At 46.2% G+C, this 22,305-nt stretch overlaps 1 protein-coding gene across 2 annotated transcripts in view; it reads right to left on the bottom strand.

Moving 5' to 3' along the window:
- The window catches only part of ADCY8 (adenylate cyclase 8), a 218,569-nt gene extending 199,460 nt beyond the window's left edge, over positions 1 to 19,109 (bottom strand). For both annotated transcript variants that reach the window (XM_079901571.1, XM_079901572.1), the window contains exon 1: positions 17,607 to 19,109. In XM_079901571.1, the coding sequence (XP_079757697.1) occupies positions 17,607 to 18,563 (957 nt within the window). In that variant the 5' untranslated portion in view covers positions 18,564 to 19,109. The remainder of the gene's footprint in view (positions 1 to 17,606) is intronic.
- Between the last annotated feature and the right edge of the window lie 3,196 nt (positions 19,110 to 22,305).

The raw sequence follows: 22,305 nt of genomic DNA, 5'->3' as shown, positions 1-22,305 counted from the left end.
ATTTCTTTTTTTAAGTTTTTTATTCAGCTTTATTGAGGTATAATTGACAAATAAAAACTGCATATATTTAAGATTTACAACTTGATATTTTGATGCACACATGCATTGTGAAATGATTACCACCATCAAGCTAATTTACATATCCATCACCTCACATAATTATCATTTTCTTTCCTTCCTTCCTTCTTATTAGAATCCTTATTTCTTTGTGATCCACCATCCCACTGTGTGGCTTCCATCCTCAAGGTCTTTTCATGGCCTGAGGTGACTGGTGGAGGTGCCATTACATCTGCTTACCAGGCAGAAAGATGACTAGAGTGGGGTGGGTGTAAAAAAAGCAGACTTCCCAGAAGAATCAGGCATCTTTTCAAAGCTATCCAAAACCTTCCAGTGATGAGTACCACTTATACCTTATTGGCTACCCCAAGCTACAAAGAAGGCACACAGGCACACACACACACTCACACACACCTGATATATATATATATGAACTCACACACACACACCCCTGAGATAGATACACACACACACACACACACACACACGTCTGGTCACATTACCTCCCCAAGGCTGGTTCTATATGCAAGAAAGAAAGAAGAGTGCCTGTCGGCAGCCACCCAGCAGTGTCTGCAGCACAGTCTGTGCGCAGAAACTTGCCCCAGGTAAACAGGCATGTCCTCAAATGGCTTAACGTTTTAACGCATATGAAGCAATTTAGGGTAACTCAGAATCCTGTGGGCAACTAGGTCTAGATTACTCTCAAAACATAGGCAGGAAAGAAAGAGATTTATTTTTTCTAGTAGGTATGTGGGTTAAAATAAGGGCTTGGTGTGCATATTTTAATAAATTATGTAATGATTCTTTTCCCGTTTCCTTCTGGTGTATCCGTTAATCTGGTTTTGGAGAAGACTGGGGAACCAGGAAGTCATCAGAACTTTAGACTTTTCTCAGTCTCAGTTTCTTGTCTAAGTGTTAATTCTACTTTGAGCGCGGGCGGCACACACAGAAAGCCAGGTAAAGGAGCAGACTGTGTCTCAGACCTTTAGAGCATCACGGCATGAAACCCACTGCAGCTCTCCCTAGAGCCTCGATAGGAGGCGGCCCAGGCATTGATGGATAAATTTTCTTTCTTGCCTCTGGTAATATAAATGCCTTGAGGGCAGGAAATATTTATTTGACTTTGCCTTCCTCAAGTTCAGCATATTGTAGACAGCTGATAAGTGAAAGGAACATGCATTATTAAATGTGAATATACATTTACTTAAATGTCGGTCTGGCATGTGCAGGGGCATGGGGGGGAGGCAGCAGGAACTCATGTATGTTTGGTACCAAACAGACTTGAGTTTAAATCCTCACTTGGCTACACCCAATTGGAGCGACTGTAGCCAAATTCATCTCTGATCTTCAATTTCTTCATTTTGAAATGAGGGTTGCAATTCTACTGCACAGATACACCATTCAGAGTGGACAGGATTCATGTGAACCACACAAAACACACACCGGCGAGGCGTTGCCAAATGTGAGTGTGCTCAGCTCTTCTACCTGGTTCTCCCTTTGGAACATCTAAGTTAAGGTCTCAAAGCCCAAAGATTTGGAAGGGGGTCTTGTATTTATTTATTTTTTATGGTTTATTTGTTCATTTATTCAACATATATGACATAGTCTCTGCTCTTAGGGACCTTATAACTTACTGGAGAATCAGGTTGTCACACGAATTTTACTGTACCTGATAGGGAAAGGACAGCATTTTGGAGTATTTGAAGAAAGCACTTCAGTACAAAGAATGTGTTGTACACGGAGCATCCTGGAAATTAGAAATTGTTCCACTGACCGATCCCAGAGCCTAGATGCTATCAGATATCTACACTGCTGGTTAGAAGGTTGTAAACCAGTAAGACAACAGGGAATAGGTGGTAGCAAAGCAAGTCCAATAAAATTCCTCCTCAGGTGTCTGGAAGGGGGGGGGTCTTTTAAAGAAGTGGTTCTCAAACAGTGTTCAGTGGAACCTTGGGGGTGCCTCGGCGGGTTGGGCAGAAGAACGGCAAAGCGGTAAGAGAGGATGAATGGTAATGCAGCACAAAGAGAGGCAGAGTGGGTCTCCCTCCACTCTTACCACCCTGCAGTGTCATTTTCATTAGTTTTATATTTGAGTGCTTAGTCTAGTTTGAAAAAAACACTGCTGCTCTTCTAAATCCTCTTCTGTTTATCCTCTTTGTTGGCGGGAAGTTGATATTTACCCCACTATGAGTTTCCCTGCTAATTTTATTGACAATGGATTCATTTTGCTGCCCTTTAATGGTTGTTTAGTATTGGGATAGGTTTGCAGTTTGAATTATGTGCTCGTGCCTGAGATAGGACTGAAAAAAAATTAAGTTTATCAACTAGATTTTAAAATGATCTTTTCAGCCTTTTTTTACACCCACATTACCTCAAACCAAGGTATTTTGGGCAGAATATCAAGTGAAAATTTGTTTCCACCTTCCACAAAATTAGGAAGGACTTTTCATGAGGAAAAACATCAGTGTGGTAATCTATGTGGAGACATAACAGCATTTAAGTGAAAAAATGGTTTTGCTTCCCTGCAAGAATGTTCTAAGTACATGGCAAAGGGGTGATTCCTGATGACTGATACTTTTGTACATGAAACACTTAAGTAATGTGTAGCTTGAAACTGAGTGGACATGCGCTCATCCTGAGGTGCAGTTTTTGCTTCTAGTGGGAAATGACTATTATTGCTGGAAACGGCCAGGGCAGAATTGCCATTTCACCCACTGTTTTCGTTTTAATTTTCATTTTATATTGGACTATAGTTGATTTACGATGTTATGTTAGTTTCAGGTGTACAGCAAAGTGATTCAGTTATACATATACGCCTATCTATTCTTTTTCAGATTCTTTTCCCTTATAGGTTATTACAGAATATTGAGCAGAGTTCCCTGTGCTATACAGTAGGTCCTCGTTGATTAAATATAGTCGTGTGTATATGTCAATCCCAAACTCCCAATTTATTCCTCTCCCCCCACCTTTCCCCTTTGGTAACCATAAATTTGTTTTCTAAGTCTGTGAGTCTGTTTCTGTTTTGTAAATAAGTTCATTTGTATCATTTTATTTTCCTTTTTTTTTTCTTTCTTTTTGGCTGCACCTCAGAGACATGTGGGATCTTAGTTCCCCGACCAGGGATTGAACCCACGTCCCCTGCAGTGGAAGCATGGAATCTTAACCACTGGACCTCCAGGGAAGCCCCTGTATCATTTTCTTTTAAAGATTCCACATGTAAGCCATCAGGCACTCAGCCTGTGGACTGCTGTCCTGTGTTTGGCCAGTTCCAGCCCCATCTCAGAGCTAGGCAGCCTGGCAATGTGTAACCAACCACATCAGGCCCATCTGTGTTACAGAAATACTACTACTATTACTACTACTGCTGCTGCTGCTGCTGCTATCCAGTGCTTTACTGGTTTCCAGTGCTTGGTTACTCCTGTTTATCATCTCAACAATCGTTCATATTCATCAAGTCCTTTCATATCTATAAACTGTGAAGTTTTGACAGCAGGTATCTTACATCCTCATCTTGTTACAGGTGATGTGACTAACGTACAGCAGGATGAAGTTAGTTCCTCGAGGTCCTGGGGTCTGTTTCCTGGGGTCTGCAGACAAAGAATAGGAAACCACAGAAGCCAGACCCCAGGTTGTAGGTGTTCAGGCTGCACGGATGCCCAGCTCCATCACTCCCGGGTAACACTGACATAAAACGGCTTGTTGATCACAGCTGACATGCGCATTTTGTAGAAGCTAGATGGGCAATTCTGACAAGCTCCACAAAATCACTAATTAAATATTCAAAGGAAACAACTGTCTGTCAATTAAATATCTCAGTTACGATTCCCTTGGAAACAAATTGAATGACTAAAATCACATACAATTTTACAATGCACGGTGTCAATGTAACTAAACCACTAGGAGAAATTAAATACCATCTAATAAGTAATTCTCTCAGCGTCTGCTATACCCTTACTCAGATTTCTCTTCCTTCTCAGGGGTTACAGACCTCAGCCAGCTATATTTTCTATATGGGCTGTGTCATTATCTGATCTTGGGAGCAAAATAAACCAGGAAAGCATACAATTCTTCACATACACATTCACTGTAACTCACAGGAATACAAACTGTAGAGTGCGGAGCCATCTCAAAAGTCATTTCCTAGTGACAGAATTTTAGAGCTGCGAGGAATTCATTCCAAGGCCAAGACAGGTGGCGTGGTCTGTACAAAGTTGCTCTGTCTTGGATGTAAAGTCCGAGGTCAATCTTTTGATGACTCTTAGGTGCTACTTTCAATACCAGGTACCAGCCCCCTGGCTCCACAGAACGATAACATCGTTATACGCAGTGCTACGATTTGGAATACAAATTTCATTTTTCTTTCCCTTTATTACTTTTAACTCATTGCCTCTGAAACTAGCAGAGTTCACTGAGATAAAATGGCCTTAAAAAAACATCAAATCGAGGGGCAGCTTTGAAATGAGACAGATGTGGTTAAAATCCTTTATTAGCTGACTGACCAAAGGAAAATGATGTAATACTCTTGAGCTTAGCATCCTCAGCTATAAAAAGGGAAGCAGAAATACTGATGCTAAGATGATTCTCCAGGCCCTGACTCAAGAAGCCTCCGCTACAAGCTTTTCCCATGATGTGCCAATGTCCGTTCCAGGGACAGACAAAAGGACAGCGCCTGTCCTCAAAGTGTATATGGTTTACTAATAGAAACAAATAAGGAAACTATAATTCCAGTCTCACCTACCAACCCCTATTCCTCCTCCAGGTCTTAATTAAGAATACTTTCCTCCTCTCAGTTCAAGTCAGGTTTTTTTCTTTTAAATAGAAACCAGGACAAGGGTAAGGCCAGCTGGGTTCCTAGGGTGTACCGTTTAAGAAAGCACTTCCTGTCAGGGTTGTACAAGTGCAGAGTCGGCACCTGAAGTGAGTGCCTCTTACGCTTTGCACCCTGGGTGTCTTACTAGCCTCAACCTGGTCACTGCCTGGCACTAAACCAGGTCACCTGACTTAAAAGCACTTAACTCAGTTTGAAATTTTTCACGTGTTTAGGTCACTATTTGATCGATAGGTGTCTCTTACTCTAGATTATAATCCCTTTAATAGTAGGATTCTGGATTCTTTTCCTCACCACAGTATCCTTACTGTTTGCACCCAGCACGCGGCGGTACTCCATAAATATTTATGCGTGAAGGACTGAATGAAAGAATAAGTTAATGAATAACAGAGAGATGTAAAGGGCATGAGGCAAGCTAAGGGACTTAAACCCACCTGGTAAAGCGTCAGAAAACCCACTGCAGAGAAGGTGGGGTCTGTGCTGAATTCCAGAGCCTTTCTCCTCGAATTGTCATTGGCAGGCTAGCAGTATCCAGCACCCGGGCACTTGTTGGAAATGCAGAATCTTGGGTTCCCCCTAAATCCAAAGGTTTCACCAAGACCTCCATGTGATCCCAAAGCACGTTAAAGTTTGTGGGTTTTGCCAAGTGAAGCCCAGGAAAGGACCACTCAGGGCAGAGGACTCCAGGAAAAAGGGGGACTGTTTTGAAAATTAAGTTATAATAAAACATAAAAGGTATTGTGTGATTCTTTGTACCAGGCCCGGAACTAAATACTCTACATACTAAATTGTGCGTATTATTTCATCTCTTCAATGATCTTCTGGCTTGCTATGATTCTTCCCATTTTACAGCTAAAGAAAGTGAGGTACAGAAAGATTAAGGCCCTTGAGGGTGTCCTGAAATTAATAAATGGCAAATCTAGCCCAGGTGGTCTGAATCCACATCCTGCACTGTGATCTCCACACGCTGATGCTCCTCCCGTGAGATGTGTAGGTCTGGGGCAGGGCAATGCTCAACACGGACACTCTCCCACTGAAAACATCTTGCTCGAGGACCTGCTTGTCTTTTTGTCAAATCTGGTAACATCTGCCTGCCCCTCCTCCATTAAACACCTAATCTGAGTTCAGATTCTCAAACAGACAGACAATTACACCCAGACCATTTGTTCCTAAGCTGGCATGTGTCTTGAAGAAGGGGCACAGGGGAGGTTTCCTGGAGCTGGTGACACCTGAGCTGGCAGACAAGGAAGGAAGGAGCCAGAAGAATTGTTCCAGAAAAACATTCAGGCATAAGCCAGCATGAAGTACCCAGGAAAACCGGTGATGGGATTCCACTGTGGAACTTACCCGGTGGTGTGAGGTGGTGAGAATACTAGCATTTGAGAGAAGCTCACCCTTGCGGGGTGGGGACGGCTTGGAGGAGCACAAGGGATGAAAAAATTGAGAAATCGTTGGGGAGGGCATGCTGCCCTAGAATGAAATGAGTAGGATGGAGAGATTTGGACAGATCCCAGCGATGGGAGATGAAACCATCAGGATTTCACAGAGATGCTGGGAGACTGGGAGTTGATTTTTGACTTGTTGAGACTGAGCTGCCTGGAGGTGTCCAGCAGGTCACGAAATACCCTGGTCTTCAGCACAGCAGACAGAACAGGGTTGGAGATACAGATGTAGGACATGGGTGCATGGTCGTCAACTAAAGGAGGACGTGATTGCCCAGGGTGATGGGGAGATGTACGGGATGGGAATTTAAGAAGCCTCAACATTTAAGAGTTGAAGGGCAAGCCCTGAAAGCACTTGAGAAGGAAGAGTGTATGTAACCAGCACTAGACTCAGTTGTAGAGACACACCCGTGACTCAGGTACAACCCCTGCCTTTGTGAAACTCACAGCCTGGCTGGTGAGAGAGAGAGACGTGGAGACAAACAGCAGTACGGCCTGTGGCAGGATGGACAGGCAGGTAGGGGTAATGCGGTCAAAGAAGGAGGAATATCTAACTAGGTCTGGGTACTAGGAAAAACTTCATAATTCTGCATTTTCCCCCTACTCACAAAACCCTTTTAGGTATCAAGATACTTGTGCCTGGAGAAGCCAAAGCCATCTGGCCAATGTCACTGGGAAAAATTCATGGCAAAAACATGATGACAATTTGTAGTTTCTATGTTTTTAAGGAAACGTACTTACATAGTTTCAAAAATATCTCTCACTGTCCATTGGCACAGTTCAGTTCCTCTCTGGCTGAAATGGCTTGGGCAGGGCCCCAAGAGCTACACATGATGTCATTATTCACTTGGTAAGAGACGAAGGCTATATCTCTCTCATAAATAGGGAAGGGGGCCCTCTGTTCATTGGGCACTGACTGTCTGGTCCCATGATCCCACCCGCAAATGAGCTGACCGTCACCAGTAGGCTAGGAAGACTCATTAAGTAATGGGGGACGTTTGAGGCTGCACTTAGAAGAAAATAAGCCGGCTCTGATTGATTTTGATTTTGTTTCTTGAACTAATCAGCAGCAGGAAAGTGAACTAAGGGGGATAATGCGTCACAGAACTGAAAACAGGCGACTTACTCGTAACCTTTTTGGGTGTCATGAAGACTGTTTTAGTTACTTGCACTGGGTTCCAACATGGAAAATCAGGCTTTATTTTTGCCTTTAGGCGGTCTACAGATAAACTGGTCCAGTTAGGGTACAAACTGGTCTCTAGGTGGTAGGTTTTAAGCTGTGGGAAATGGCAGACTAAGCAATTGTCCAGTTACTACGCTCAGCAAGGACAACTGGTTCTCCTAGGAGTGAGGCAGACCAGCCTGGCTGGCAAGGAGTGCCGGAGGCAGGTAGGAAGGTGGGAGCACCTCTTGCCCACAACTGCCCCAGTATGAAGCCAGAGGGTGAACATCCACAGGTGACCAGAAGGGGGTGCCACTGAGAGGTCAGGCCAAAGAAATGATTTGGGGTAGTACACCACAAAGCAAAGACGGCCTGAGTGAGGTGCCGGTGCTGGGATTCAGGGCCAGGGCGCTAAAGGACCAATAAGGAAGCCAACGAGGGGCTGAGACCCTCATTAACGCTTGAACTCTATTTTGCATGGATGGACCGGACCACTTAAAAGTTTCAGGAATGGACAAATAAGTATGGATAATTTAGGTCCATGACTTTTTAACTTCCTTTTTCCTTCTCTATCTTTTTTGACGGAAATGATCTGGATAATGATTTGAATTTTTCTTCATGTTATCTACTATAACTTCCTTAACACAGGTCTAGCAACACTCAGCTTGGGGCTTTCTGCCCAAAGCACTTCCTGGGATGACATTTGGTGTGCTTTTGCCTGTATTGACCAGAGAAACTGATTTCTTTTCTCTCACTGGCTTTTCACTGACTGTTTGACCGTGCGTGTTGGCGCGGGGTGGAGGGGGAGGAGGGGGCCACGTAATATTCATTCATTCCATTCATTTATGAGTACGATATTTAGAACTGCCCACGTGCCGGGTACTATGCTAGGCGCTAAGAACACAACGACGAGAAGGGCACAATCCTTTACCTCAAGGGGCTCACAGCCTGGTAGGCACATGACATGTTACGACGTTGCTCTGATAGTTGAAAATGCAGAGTGTAGCAATGTACCAAGGAGAGGGAATTGAGCCTTGCTTAAGCTCTTTGTCTGCCCACCTTGTGTGGGAATGGGCTGCCTGGGGCTCCAAGGCAGCTGCTCAGTTTTTAGCTGGGGTTACTGTGAACACAGAGCAACTAGGAGAGCCTGGAGCTGCAGACAAGCCCGACCTTCTCAACATGAGGCAGATGCTCTCTTGTGCCATGTCTTCTGGTTACCAGGCTCGGGATGCCTTCAGTCTGTGATAAGGTGATACTTACATAACTGACCTCCTGACTCTTCCCCAGGGTCCCTTTACATTCTCCCTAGGAAGATCCACACCCATTTACAATTTTTTCTAAAGTCTGACCTTTCCTTTCACGCAACTCTTAAAAGAAATCCACTGCAGCTTCGATTTTTCACGCTTTAGAGGTTTGTAGTAAAAAGAGCCCAAGACCTGCATTTGTGTAAAATATTCCCCGAATGCTGTGTTTCAGACGTGTTCTGAGAATCTGAGAATACAAACCTTCCTACCTCTGCATCAGAGTCACAAACTCCCTCCCCAAATCCATTCAAGTACCAGCCTCATTACAGCAACAACACTGACTGTGGAGTACACAGCCGTGTCTCAATCCAGAACCCAACAGTCAGTCAACAAGTATTTGTTGAATAATCTTCCTACTCAATCCTCATTCTCCCGTTCTTCCTAATGCAATCCTGATTTTCTGAGAAGCAGGAAAATCAAGTCTACTTTTGCCATCCTTTCTTGCTGATGGAGGGGCCTTGGATCGGAATTCTGCTCCCCAAAATAGAGGCAGACATCACTGGGCAGGGGTCCCAGAGGAGCTCCTGAAAGGGTGGCCGACTCAGCGGGCAAATGCCTTTTAGGCATCTTGGCTTCTTGCCCTTTGCTCCTTGTCCTTTTTTTTTTTTCCTGCCTGCAAAGTGGCTGTGATGGCTTAGAGATGCAACCGGTGGTTTCCATAGGACCTTGAGGAAAAGACCTCCCTGTATGGAATTCTCCTTTAGGCCGTCCCTGATAGATTTCTGTACAGCTTTCCCTTGAAAAATCCCCATGCCAGGGAGCTCATCACTTCAAAAAGCAGCTCCCTGGGCAGGTCCATCTGTTACAAAGCCTTAGCTTTAGGTGAACCAAATCTCTCATGGTATAACGACCACCCATTGATCATTATTCTGTCTTAGAGGACACATAAAATAAATAGTTTCTCTTTGTCATGGCAGTATCCCAAATATTTGAGGACACCAACCATATCTCTTCTAGCCTTAGGCCTTGCAGGGTTTTTCTTTTTCTTTTTTTGGTCCTGTTCTGTTTTGCTGCATTTCTTATTCCCATGTTCTGAGTTAAAGGAATACATATATTTTGACGATGCATTCCCTAATCCTTAGTCATCTCTATTTTATAAGCAATCATGTGTATTCAGCACATAATCACACAGGAAAAAGGAGAAAAGATTCTGAAATGGTTTACTCCAGTCAACTGGAAAACCAGCTGACACAGGACAAGGATGTAGTTTATAAGACAGCTCAACAAAATAATTCTTGTTACATGTGAACATTTTATACTGGTATGCTCTTTATATAAAGATGACAGTTTTAAAAATTTACTCATTAAAAAAACCCCAAACATTAATACGATTTAATTTCATACTTAGCTCACGTCTTCACCATGTCCATTTTTATCATTTTCTGATTTAGGAGAATTTTGTGTTTCAAAGGTATTTTGCAATTCATAACATCTGAGTTAGGCATATAAGTCAGGAAGTGGAGTGGAAGGGAAAGAAAACCCCAGTGACTAATGAATGTGCAAAAGGTATTACACAGATTAAAAGACGTGATCTAGCTGAGAATGCAATTCAAATACTAAATCACAAACGTGCCCAGTCAGAGTCCAGTGCAGAGATATCAAAGAAACAAGGAAATGCGGTTTATCTGACAACACATGGAGCTATAATCCCAGTTCATTGGTTGAGAAGGTGGTCACACAGTTGCATTCACTGGTAGAATGGTTTTATTCCCCTTGGGAGATGGCCAGGCCTCCCCTGGAATGTCTGGGACAGCAACGGTTAATTAATCTACCCTGCATTCTTCTGTACCCTGCAGAGCTGACTGTGAAAAATCTGGGAGTGAGAAAAGCTGGCTTCTGAAGTAACTGCTTAAGTGACCTGACTTCTTAAAATAGTCCTTCATAAACAAACTCACATGATCTAATTTGCGTGTATAAATCCAATTATGTTTCCTGGGAAAGCACAGGGAAGATTATCTGGCTGGGTAGACCAACGTTCTTCTACTCCAGCCCCAAGAAAATGCTGCGGGAGAAATCATTTACAGAACTGATTCTCTTGCTAACTGAGGGTCAGACCTAAATATCCCAGAAATTTGCCTACATTCTGCTTTGGGTACCTTGCATTCCACAGAAAGCAAAGAACATGCTACAAAGCAATAGGCCTAGGGAACTGATACGCCATCCAACTGCATATTCTAGACCTCCTGGTCTCTCAGAGCATCAATATAGTGCCCATTCGTCGGTGAGAGGAAAGGTTTGAGATGAATGTTGCAAGTGTCTCCTATGTTCTGAAAACAAACACACGTAGCATCAACTCAAATAGACACACTTGCGAAATGAATAAATTAGCATCCTAAGAAATATTTAGACAACAGTGAAGTGTCACAGCAGCGTGACTGTAGTAGTGTCCTTTGATTATACGTTGCCAGCAGCACTGAATTTGGGATCAACTTTTTTTTTTTTTAATCTTTCCTTTTAATGCTTGGTTTCACTTATTTTTGATGAGCTCTTAAAATGCCATCAGTCATCGAGGTGTAAATGTGACTAATGTATTTGTCCTACTTAGCATGACACAGCAACAGCTGCTCCAGAAATAAAGTCCTCCCAGTCTTCCCAGTTCCAACCTAATTATGCTCCGACCCGCTGAAACCAGTCAGGTGACATTACCGGGTAGGAAGAAAAACAAATTCATTATGCAGTCTTGCAAAGGCCACACCACACGTCGTTTTACAACTCCCTCTGAATACACAGACGCCAAGCCTATTGGCAACTCCAGGGCAAAGGTGTCTACAGATCAGGGCTGAAGGGATTTAGTTTGTCATTTCAGATGTCATTAAAAATATTCTTTGCAAAGCCTACTCTCCATCACAAAAAAACAAAAAAAAAAAAGGGAAAGGAAAGGAAGGAAGGAAAAGAGAACCAAAAAGGACAGTCTCTCGGTATTTTTCACAAGTAAGAGAGAATAATATTTCCATTTCTGGGCATTCAGAGGAACCCCTTGGGAATGTTGACACACAAATCTGCTTTGGAAAGTCATTTTCTGACAGGCTGGGATGTTGCAATTATTTTTTTTTAAAGCCTATATGAATTTGCCAAAGGGAAATGTACAGAAATGGAGGTATTTGTCGTTTTAAAAAATGCACATCGTAACTAGTGAGGCGCGTTAAACAGGACCCCAGTTACACCCATTTAATGGACATTTGTGTTTCCTGAAGTATCTACCTTGATATCAAATACCAAATTGAGATGATTTAAATTACATGTCATTTGCTGTACATTAAATAGTCGTAAGATTCCTTTTATTTGATTCGAGTTAGCAGACATAGACAAAGGACATATAATACACGCATATGTTTAAATTTACACATGGGGAGAGAGATTTGGTAATTCCATTATACTCACTTTGACTTTACTGTGAAGTTAACCCTTCCTTTAAATGATCAGAAACGCATGTTAAAGCACATGCAAAGCCTACTTCTCTCCTGACCCCCACCTGCTCATACCATACACCACTCTCTTACCTGGTATAAACGATGCATTTTCCCCAAAAGGATTTTTTAAAGGCCAAATGGCAAGCTAAAAATCCCTCGTTATTAATCAAGTTTAAAGATCATGATTTAATTAGCATTCTTCTGGCTCTAGTCTTTTCTGTTTCGTTTGGATGTGTGTAAGACAAGGAAGAAAAGGCTGCTGCTTGAGAAATTCAAATCTGACAGCATGACCTTGAGCACTAACTCACCTGGATTTGTATACCTGGCTGCCTTTGCTCGTAGAGCTACCTTGGAGAAATCACCTCCATTCTGACACTTCTGCTTCTATGCCTCACCAAGAGGTACAGAGGGCTAATTAGCCACTAGCTGTGACATTTGAGAATCCCAAGAGGGAAGCATCATGCAGCAGTCTTTGTAGTTAAATATTGCTGCCTCTCAGTTTTCCAATAACTAAATGATCTTCATCATCTTATCACTAATGAGCTGAAGAATGAGAATGAGATGAATTTCAAAAGTTAGGTAGCTCGTATTATTGTCACCAGCAGTTAAGACAGAATCAAATGCTAACTACAGCAACAGAGCTTAGAATGTATCTCCCTGGTGAGAGAACCTACCAAATACAACCTTATCATTAATATTTTCTTTATACACATAATGTCATTTAGTAATGAATTTTTAGATGGGTAAATTGAACTGGCAAGAGAAACAATTTGTTTAAGAAGTGGAAAATTCTGTGTCGTAGAGAGAATCTGGACAAAGGCACTACTGTCTGTAGCCTGAATCACATAATGAAGCTGATTTAACTTGAAATGAGTGAGGCTCCCCAAGGAAGGAATACCTACAGCCCTAGTGCTACCTGTAGCTGAACTTTCTCAGGGGGAAAGGAAAAGGAATCCTTTGAATTGGGCTTTGAACCTTCTCAGGGTTCCTCAGTATTTCCAGTGCCACTTAGACCTAGAAAATACACGGGGATCACATCTGCCCTGGACAAGAACCTCTTTGGGTGGGAAGTTCACGACTTTCGTCTAACTGTTCACTGAGTGGAGAAAACAGAAACTATTTCTTTGCTGATAGCAAGGGACCTCCTGGTTGGCCCTTTTAAGGTTCTACCTCGTAACCACAGTGGAAAGTACGCGATAGATAAATGAATACGGGGCGTTCTCTCTTCATATAGGGCATCTGCAGAGACCTGCAGCTTGGTCGTTACCCTGTCAAGCCACAGATATAATTTTCTTCCAGAGGGAAAGAGGAGAAGCCGATTCTCAAGGTTGGGTTAGAGAAGGCAATTATCAGCTCATTTGTTCCTTTTGAAAATGGCATTTTCAGTGAAGTGAAACAGCCTGCCGAGGTGTGTTTACTGTATCCTCATTCTAGCTTCCTGCTTCTTGAAAATGTTAAGTTAAACATGAGCCATCCTCTTAATGGGAATCAAGATTAATGTAGAGAAAGAAGATACGCCAGTGTTTATGGCTTTCAGTTGATAAATTTATATCCCACTGAGCAAGACGATGAGCTAGCTACACAGAGCCTGTTCCCAGCAATTCAATCACTTTCCCCTTAGGATTGCCCTTTGGCTTTTTCATTAAATGTTAATTCGTGGGCTATACGGGGTATTACTCTCTTGAGTAGTGAAACAGGTACCTCTCGCTGCTCTTGAGTCATTTCAAATGCTTATGTTTTTAGAAGGATACCCTCTGAAAGGTTTCTGAAGAATGACTGGCTCTGAGCTAGGATTTGAATCCTGACCTCACCACTTGTCAGGCTCATCATCATTGGTATGTGCCTTTAAAGTTTCTAAGAATCTGTCATTTCTTCTCTGAAATAAAAGTGAAGGATGATAACATCAGTTTGTTATCACTATGTGATCGTGTATGTAAAGGCTCTTGGTTACATGTAGAATATTGTACAAATGTAAAGAATTTTGACTGTGCTTTGATTTCTCCAAAGGTGTTTACGTGTAAAAGACTGCTTTACACACATTTACGTGTGTGTGTGTGTAGAAAGCTTTCACCAACACAATGTCAGGGGACTTGGCTATTTTCTAATATTGTTTATGCAGTGAGTACTCTTGTTCATTCAGTGATTAAGTGCCTACCACATGCCTGGCATTTTTCTAGGTGCTGAGGATAAAAGGATAAACACATAGACAATGTCTTTGCTCTTACACGGTGTTTACATTCTTGTGAGGGTGTGGGGCTGGGGGAAAAAAACACAATAAATATAGACCAGTCAGATAATTTCAGATGGTATATGTGTTCTGGAGAAAATAAGACATGTCACTACTAGGGAGTGGCATTTGAACTGAGTCTGGAATATTGAGAATGCGTCAGTCATGTGAAGACCTGGCAAAAATTGTCCTAGGCAGCAGTCACAAAGCCTAAGAAGTGAAGAAGTGGGAAAGAGCTTGGGATATTTGAAAGACAAGAAAATAGAGAGTATATTTGGAGGCTGAGGAGTAGAAGAGACAGAAATATAATTAGCGAGAGAAGTAGCACCAACTTACAGAGGATCCAGTAGGCCATGGTAAGGAGTTAGGATTTTATTCCAGTTTCTAACCGAGGTCGTTAGCAGGTGTTAAGTATGTCTTGTATGTCACCAAACAGGGAAAACCAAACAATACTGATTAAAAAAAAAAATCACAGATTCTTTTTTTTTTAAAGCGATTAATTCTCTACTTTATCCACCTACAAGGTCTAGGAAAGACACTTAAACCTCTAGAGGGCGCCAAATGAAAACCTTTTGTGGCCAAAGCCACAAAGGTTCTTTCAGCACCTAAAATCAGAGGAGAGCGCTCTGCTCGTTCCTTCAGAGTCTGGCAAAAGGTGACACCTTATGAAAAGATTGTTCATCTACATTTGCTACCCAAACAGAAAGTTGAATGAGCTTGGTATACATACACCAGGACGCTGGTTTTCACGCTAAAGGATTGTTTATGATGGGGTGGGAGTAGGAAGACATTTGAGGGTTATTTTTAATCTTCTCCCATCTGGTAGTATTTGAGTGGAGCATAAAACAAATATGGAGCCAAAATTTACTTTCTGGATTCATTTGGCAAGAAAAGTGTCTCTATACTTAGGACTTTGAAAATATTCATAATTTGCTACTTAGGATGTTATTCTAAATACTATTCCAAAGTTACTTGACAAAGTCTTTTAGTAATGTGTACCAAGGAAGGCTACTGCATGAGAAGCAGTGGGTTATGACAAATGGAATTTTCTGCAAATGGTCAGATAGCTATGATGCATTATGAAAACGACTTATAGTGAGAGAAGAGAAGGGGAAGGAAGAAGGAGGAGACAGAAAAGATGAGAAAGGGAAAAAAGGGAACAGGAGCAAGGAGAGGTCAGCTGACGTCTAGGTACATAATAAAGAAAATGCAAAACAGAAGGAGAGAAATTGGAAGAAAGGGAGAGATTCAGAGGACACTCGGGTTCAAATCCACGTGTAAACAAGATTCAGAAACACAGTTGAAATATAATTTTATATAATCCCAAATTGAGACTTTATCATATATGGGTATTAAAGGTTCATGATGATTCTGAGAAAACATTATGTTTTTTTGTAATCCTTTTTTTCTTTTATAAATTTATTTATTTATTTTTGGCTGCATTGGGTCTTCGCTGTGCGCGCGGGCTTTCTCTAGTTGCGGCCAGCAGGGGGCTAACTCTTTGTTGCCATGCCCGGGCTTCTCACTGCGGTGGCTTCTCTCCTTGAGGAGCACGGGCTCTAGGTGTGTGGGCTTCCAAAGTTGTGGCTCGCAGGCTCTAGAGCGCAGACTCAGTAGTTGTGGCGCACAGGCTTATTTGCTCTGCGGCAGCATGTGGGATCTTCCTGGACCAGGGATCGAACTCGTGTCCCCTGCATTGGCAGGCAGATTCTTAACCACTACACCACCAGGGAAATCCCTCATTATTGTTTTTAATAAGAAAAATTGAACGGGTCAGACCTTACTTACAGAGGCTCTCATCCCCCCATTTCATGCCTGATGATCATAGCCATGTACTTCATATGCTCTTTGCTCTACCCAGGGAGACTTCAAAAAGCACCGTAAGAGCAGCCAACCAGATAAGTAACCTAAGCAAATGGATATAGAGCCATCCGAGAAGAGAGAGAATCCCAAATCAACTAGGAGTCCAGCAGGTCAATGATGGGTAAAGCACTCTGACGGTACCAGCGCCCTAAAAGTCATGAGCAGTTTTCATAGGTGTTGTACCTGTTTATCCTAAGAACCATCTATTCAAACCAGACTGCAAGAGGAGCCTCTGATGTCCAAGCACCTCTCATCAGCTTTTTACTTGAAAACACTCCAGCTGATACATTTCCCTCATTTTTATGGAGAAGTTCCCATAAAACTCTCCTGTTACCCCCATTCACTCTCTTGTTACCTACCAGACATTTGGCCAAGAAAGTGCCAGATCATTAATTATCAATTGATTTCAAGGAATTTAAACAATAGAGTCATCATCTAGCTCCTCATTCACAGACAATGAGAACTTTGTTCACAGAAACACATCCATTTTTAATGGGGAAAGATAGGAAGAAAGGGGGAGAAAGGAGAAAGCGACCTAAAGAGTCAGGTTCCACCTGAATATTTCAAACCATCTACATCAAAACACCCCCTGCCATCAAGCAAAACTTGCATTCTCTGCCAATGACATGCTTGCTCCCCCTCTCCACCAGCCCCAAAAGTCCTGAGGTTGATTTATTCAAAGCATTGGGGTTGGATCCTGTAGCAAGAGAAGATAGCACCTTAGATCCCCAAGGCAATAAAGAAAAAAAACGAGCGTCACAGGCTTGTCTGAAGGACTTAGTGAGATAGCTTAAGTAAGGTACCCAGCACCAGCTATTTAGTATGCGTTTAACAAATGTTGATTCCTTCGAGAACTGAGGATTTGTGGCGCAAAGACACAGAGAAACCTAACTCAGAATCTCAGAGTCCCTTAGGACACCCTGCTGTAACTCTCATGAGTAAAGCTGCTAAGGAGTGGGTCGCCTTCTAAATCGGGATGCTCCCCTCCCTTTCTGTGTTTTGCTCCAGAGACTGAGGGCAGCTCCTGGGGGATGTATGAGGGGCAAAAGGAAGACTACTTCTTAGCTGATGTCAAAGAATTACTCACAGAATCAGAGTAGAAGAGTAGAGATGATAGAAACTTTAGAGATCATTTAGTTTCAGTTCCTCTAGAGCAATGGCATCCCACGAACACCCAGGACCTCCTAGGTGCAAGGCACTGTGTCGGGCTGGGGGAGGGGACTCAAAGGGAGAGAGGCAAACCTGCCTCTTAGAAAAGCGATTTCGAAAGAACCCCGGGGAGTCAGGGGACGAGCAAGGCAGGCGGGAGTTACCTGGTTGATGGAAATGACCGCCAGCCTGGGGATGACCCCTTGGAGGACCACCTGCAGTAACGACGTGCCCAGGCCAGCCAGGATGGCCCAGGTGAGCGGCAGCGGCAGCATGCTGTAGGTGGCGAAGAGTGTGAAGAGCACGTAGCCAATGCCGTCTCCCAGGAGCCCATAGCCCAGACCTGCTGCTAAGATCTGGGTGGTCATGGCCACCCAGGTGACCACGCCGCTGTACTGCAGGTAGGTGTGCGAGGTGGTGTCCTTCCTGACCACCACCAAGGCGCAGATCACCACCTCTATGCCCGTGAAGAAGCCCAGCAGGATGCCCTTGAGCGGGTCCATGGGGGCCGAGGCCAGGCTCAAGTGGAGAACCAAGAGGGTGAGTTTGGTCAGCACGTCCAGCACGTTCATCACCACCTCCGATTTGCGCCTCTGGCCCAGGAAATAGCGCTGGTAGAGGCGCTCCAGATCCCGGGACTTGAAGGAGTTGCGTAGGGTGGGGAAAATGACCCCTCGGTAGCTATAGCCCCCCTTGAGGAAGAAATCCGAGTTGCTCGGGGCGCAGTCGAGGTGCAGGAAGCCCAGGTCGCCCGCGCCCCCGCTGCCGCCGCCGCCGCCGCTGCCGCTGCGCTCCGGGAAGACTTTGGTGCAGCCGGGGCTGTGCGCTCTCTCCCCGGGGCCCAGCGCGTAGAGGGGAAGCGCCGAGTCGCCGGCCAGCTGCGACGCGTGGTGGTTGGGGCCGCCGCCTACAGGGTCCGAGGCTTTGCTGGAGCTTCCGCTCCCGCCGCCGCTGCCCCGGTGCCCGTGAACGAAGCGCTGTTCGGTGATGTGCCGCACCGCCGTTTGCCACAGCAGCCGCTGCGGCCGGGAGCCGCTCCCGCCGTCGCCGGCCGGGGGCGTCGGGTGGATGGTGTAGAGCTCCTCGCTGCCGCTAAGGCAGCGCACATCGGAGAGCTCCATGGCGCCGGGCCGCTGGGAGGGAGGCGCAGAACCTGCGGGAGGCCGCGGCGGGAAGGGGTCCCGAAAGACCCAAAGGCGGCCTGGTGGGAGCTTGGCGGCGAGCCCTTCTATCCCCAGCCGCCCTGGGCAGGAGGTCCCCGCACGTCAGGTCATAGTGCGCCCCGGGCCAAAGGGCGTCTGGAAGACCGCCGCAGACCCCTGCGTCCTCGCGCGTCGCCCTCCCGCCAGCCCGCGCAGCTTGGGTGCGTGGCAGCGGGGGCTATTTGTCCGCAGAAGCCGCGGCGCTCTGAGCCACGCAGCCCCCTTCCCGGCCTCTGGCTTCCTGGCTGGGTCTCGACTCAGCGTCTTGGCGTTGCCTTTGCTCTCCAAGAGGCGCCCAGGCGCCTGGGCTCCGTGCTTCAGCTGCGCGCCGGGCGGGTCCTGGCTGCGGCACTGGGCTCGGGACGCCCACGACTCGGCGGCTGCAGGGGGGGCTGGTCGGGGGTGACCGGCAGCGCAGATGGGTGCGAAGTTAGCAGCTCTGGCTGGAACAGAGTCCTTCGGAGAACTCCATTGCGCCGGGATGGGGAGCCGGGGCGGAGCTGGGGGCGGGGGTAATGAAGGGGGGAGGAGTGGGGGACAGTGAGGTGGCGGGTGCCCAGCGGGAGGATTGGCGAGGTGGTAGCCTCAGCGCTAACAAGTCACCAAACAGTTAATTTGGAAGTGCGGGTGTGCTGAGGCTCCCTCCCGCGTTCATTTCTGGCTGTCTCCACTTCCTGAGCGAAGACTGACAGCGCAGCGCTGGCTCTGGCCCGACGCATCCCTCGGGGAAGGGGGAGGGCCTCAGGGTCCCAGTCGCGGCTACAAGACGAAGTCAGCCTTTCCAGCTGTGTTTCTGAGGGGTCGCAGCACAAGATTCTCACCCCCTTCACTTCGCTCGTTGGAATCCCTTTGGCCCGGAGCTGAGAGGTGCAGGAGGCGAGGGCAGGAAAAAAGTGGGGAGGGCTCCAAAACCAACAGCTCCGAGGGCGAGGAGAAGCCACTGGTGCAGGTCGCTGAGGCTAAGAACCGTAGCTTGGTGGGTGCGGTGGGTGTGAGGTTTGGGCGAGAAGGGAGGCCCGAGGCCGCGGGGAAGTCGCCTGAGTCGCCGCCGGATCCAGGGGAGCGCCGCGTGCCACCCTGGCGCTCTGAAGCGCGCTGCGGGCGCCGGGCGACAGGCAAGAATTTGGAGACCTGTCTGAGCTGTTGGACACCGGAGGAGACTTAGACCCGCCCCCACGCCAAGCCACGCCCCCGGAACGGGGCGGGGGCGGAGTGGCGGTGGTGGCGTGGACCTGGCGCCCAGATCTGGCCAGGACGCCCCAGGTCTTCAAGGCAGCGGCACGGGCAGACCCGCGTGGGAGAGGACGATGGGGTTGGGGGGGTCGGGCGGGGCGGGCGCCCCCGACCAGCCCCCGGCGTGGAGATGCAGCGCTCCAGCTGGCCGAGCTGGCCGGTTCCAACGCTGTTCTTTTTTAGGCACTGGCTTTGGTCCTGTGCAGGTGCGGAGCCAGGACTCGTAAGCCGCTTTGCCCACGGACACGGAGAGCCCAGCGCGAAGGCATAGAGGGTTTCCTTTACGCTCTCCCCACTGGGGCGTCTTTTGGCAAAGCCAACTTTCGGGCTAAAAGCAAAATACCCCCAAGAAGCCGCAATTGCAGAGGCCGGCAGCTTCCTGAGGGAGTCTCTTTACTACACCAATCCGGAGGGATGGAGAGCGCGAGGCATTAGAATGCGAGGGCCCTCGGAGGGCCAAGTTTCTCCCCGCTTACAGTAGGGGTCGAGAACGGAGGGCGTGGGGAAGGCATTTCCAGCCGCCCTCTCGAGCCCGGTTTCCCGCCCGCCGAGCTCCGGCGAGCAGTTGCGGACAAAGCCCCTGGCGGAGCTCGGGGCAGATCCAGGCGCAACACGGTGGGCACGTGGTGTCTGCGCCCGCGCCGGGCCGAGCGGGGGCTCCGGGCGCCGGGTCCGCCGGAAGCGCCTTAGTCCCGAGCCCGGCTGCATGTGGCGGAGCCACGGTGGAACTGCGGCTTCAGCCGGTGGAGCCCTGGCCCTGAGCACAGTCAGCTGATGGCCAATGACGTCAGACCCTGGGCGCTTTCGCGGCTCCCCATGGCTTCCCTTGAAAGCACCAAAGACCTCCACGCTGTTCCCTCAGGCCCCCCTGGGCGGACGATTTCCCCTGCTTTCCCTAGGAGAAACTCCCCTCCCTTTGCTTGCCCTGGGCAAGAATATCTTTCCCGATCTCCCTCCTCAGAGGCACACACCATCTCCAGGGTTATTTGTGTCCACCGTGTCCCAGAAACACGAGATTGCATTATTTCCTTTTTAAGTCTTTCTTTTCCACACACACGGGTTTCAGTTTAAACCCAGAACTGGTCAACTACCTTGCACATAGAATCCCCCCAAAAGTAGAAAGAAGACTCAACATTTTCCCCGATCTCCCTTAACAGTAGATTTCTGGGATGTCATACACACCCTGGAAAAGACTCCTTTAATCCTAATCCCTTAGAGTTGCACTCTACAACTACACCGCTCAAGAAAGGAAACAAAATTAAGTGCTCAATTTTGAATTGAAAGAAGGTCGATTCTATCTTTAACCCAGTTTGTAGATGAATTAACTTGTTAACAAAGTAAAGGTATCCCGGAATAGCTGGACTATTCCATGGGGCTGGAACTTAAGGGCAAAGCGCTTCCCCCAAAACTCGGTTTTGCAGTTATCTGGACCTTAATGAAATAATCCCAGGTATTACATCCTTGAGAAAGAAATGCCACTTGCTTCTCCCTTCCTAAATTCCTTGGACTCTGCCTGGCCAGCTCTCCTGAAACTCTAGGGTGGGTAATCAATATCTTGACTTGAGGCAGGGAGTCCAAATAGGGCAGAGGGCTGGGTGGGAGAGGGAGGCGGGTTCCTGCAGACCCTATGCCAGGATGTGTGTGGGGAGCTGTGTCCTGATCTGCAGGCATAGCCCCAAGTCATCTGTGCTAATGAGCATATTAGTAAACTTGGCAGTGGAAGACACACCTCTTTTTTTTTTCTCAATTCTTTCTCCTTGGGAGCCTGAGAGCTCAGCCTGAATAAATGAGGGGTTGAATGCAGATGGAACTTTCCTATGAAAATCTTCCTCCTGGACATATCCCAGGATGATTTATTCAGCAGCAAAAGGAGGCTTGCCAAGGAGGGGGAGATCGGACCCAATCAGATAAAATGACTCAGGCTGATGAATGAGCATAGCATGCTACAGAAAGACGCTCAAAGAATTTCCTGAACTCAGAGGTTGAAACTAACATATCAGGGAGAAAACATTGCATCTGGTGTACTGACTCCTCTGAAAGTTCCTTTGCTGCAGGGCCGTTAGGGCATGTTGTTTGAAAGTAAGAGCATAGATGACACAATTAGATTCAAATGTTATTCTTCTTGTTGAGATGACACAGTGCCGTTCAGACACCCCCAAGTTCTGTTTTTGAATGACAGCATTGGCTCAGTACACATATCAAGAGGCTTTTGGGAATCTGCAAACCACCAAATGATTATCACGTAAAACAAGCGAAGTCAACACACTGCTTTGAGGCTATAATGGACCTCTCATTCACGGTCCTCTCATGGACCTTAATTAAGTGAATTAAGTTCACTCAATTCCTTGCATATTTATTATGGCTGGATCTTGACTACGTTCCAGAGACAGTATTTTGCCAACTCAATGTCTTTTTGTACACAGTTCCC

Source organism: Stenella coeruleoalba, assembly GCF_951394435.1.
Source record: "Stenella coeruleoalba genome assembly, chromosome: 17".
NCBI lineage: Eukaryota > Metazoa > Chordata > Mammalia > Artiodactyla > Delphinidae > Stenella > Stenella coeruleoalba.
This window is presented reverse-complemented; position numbering and strand designations above follow the sequence as displayed.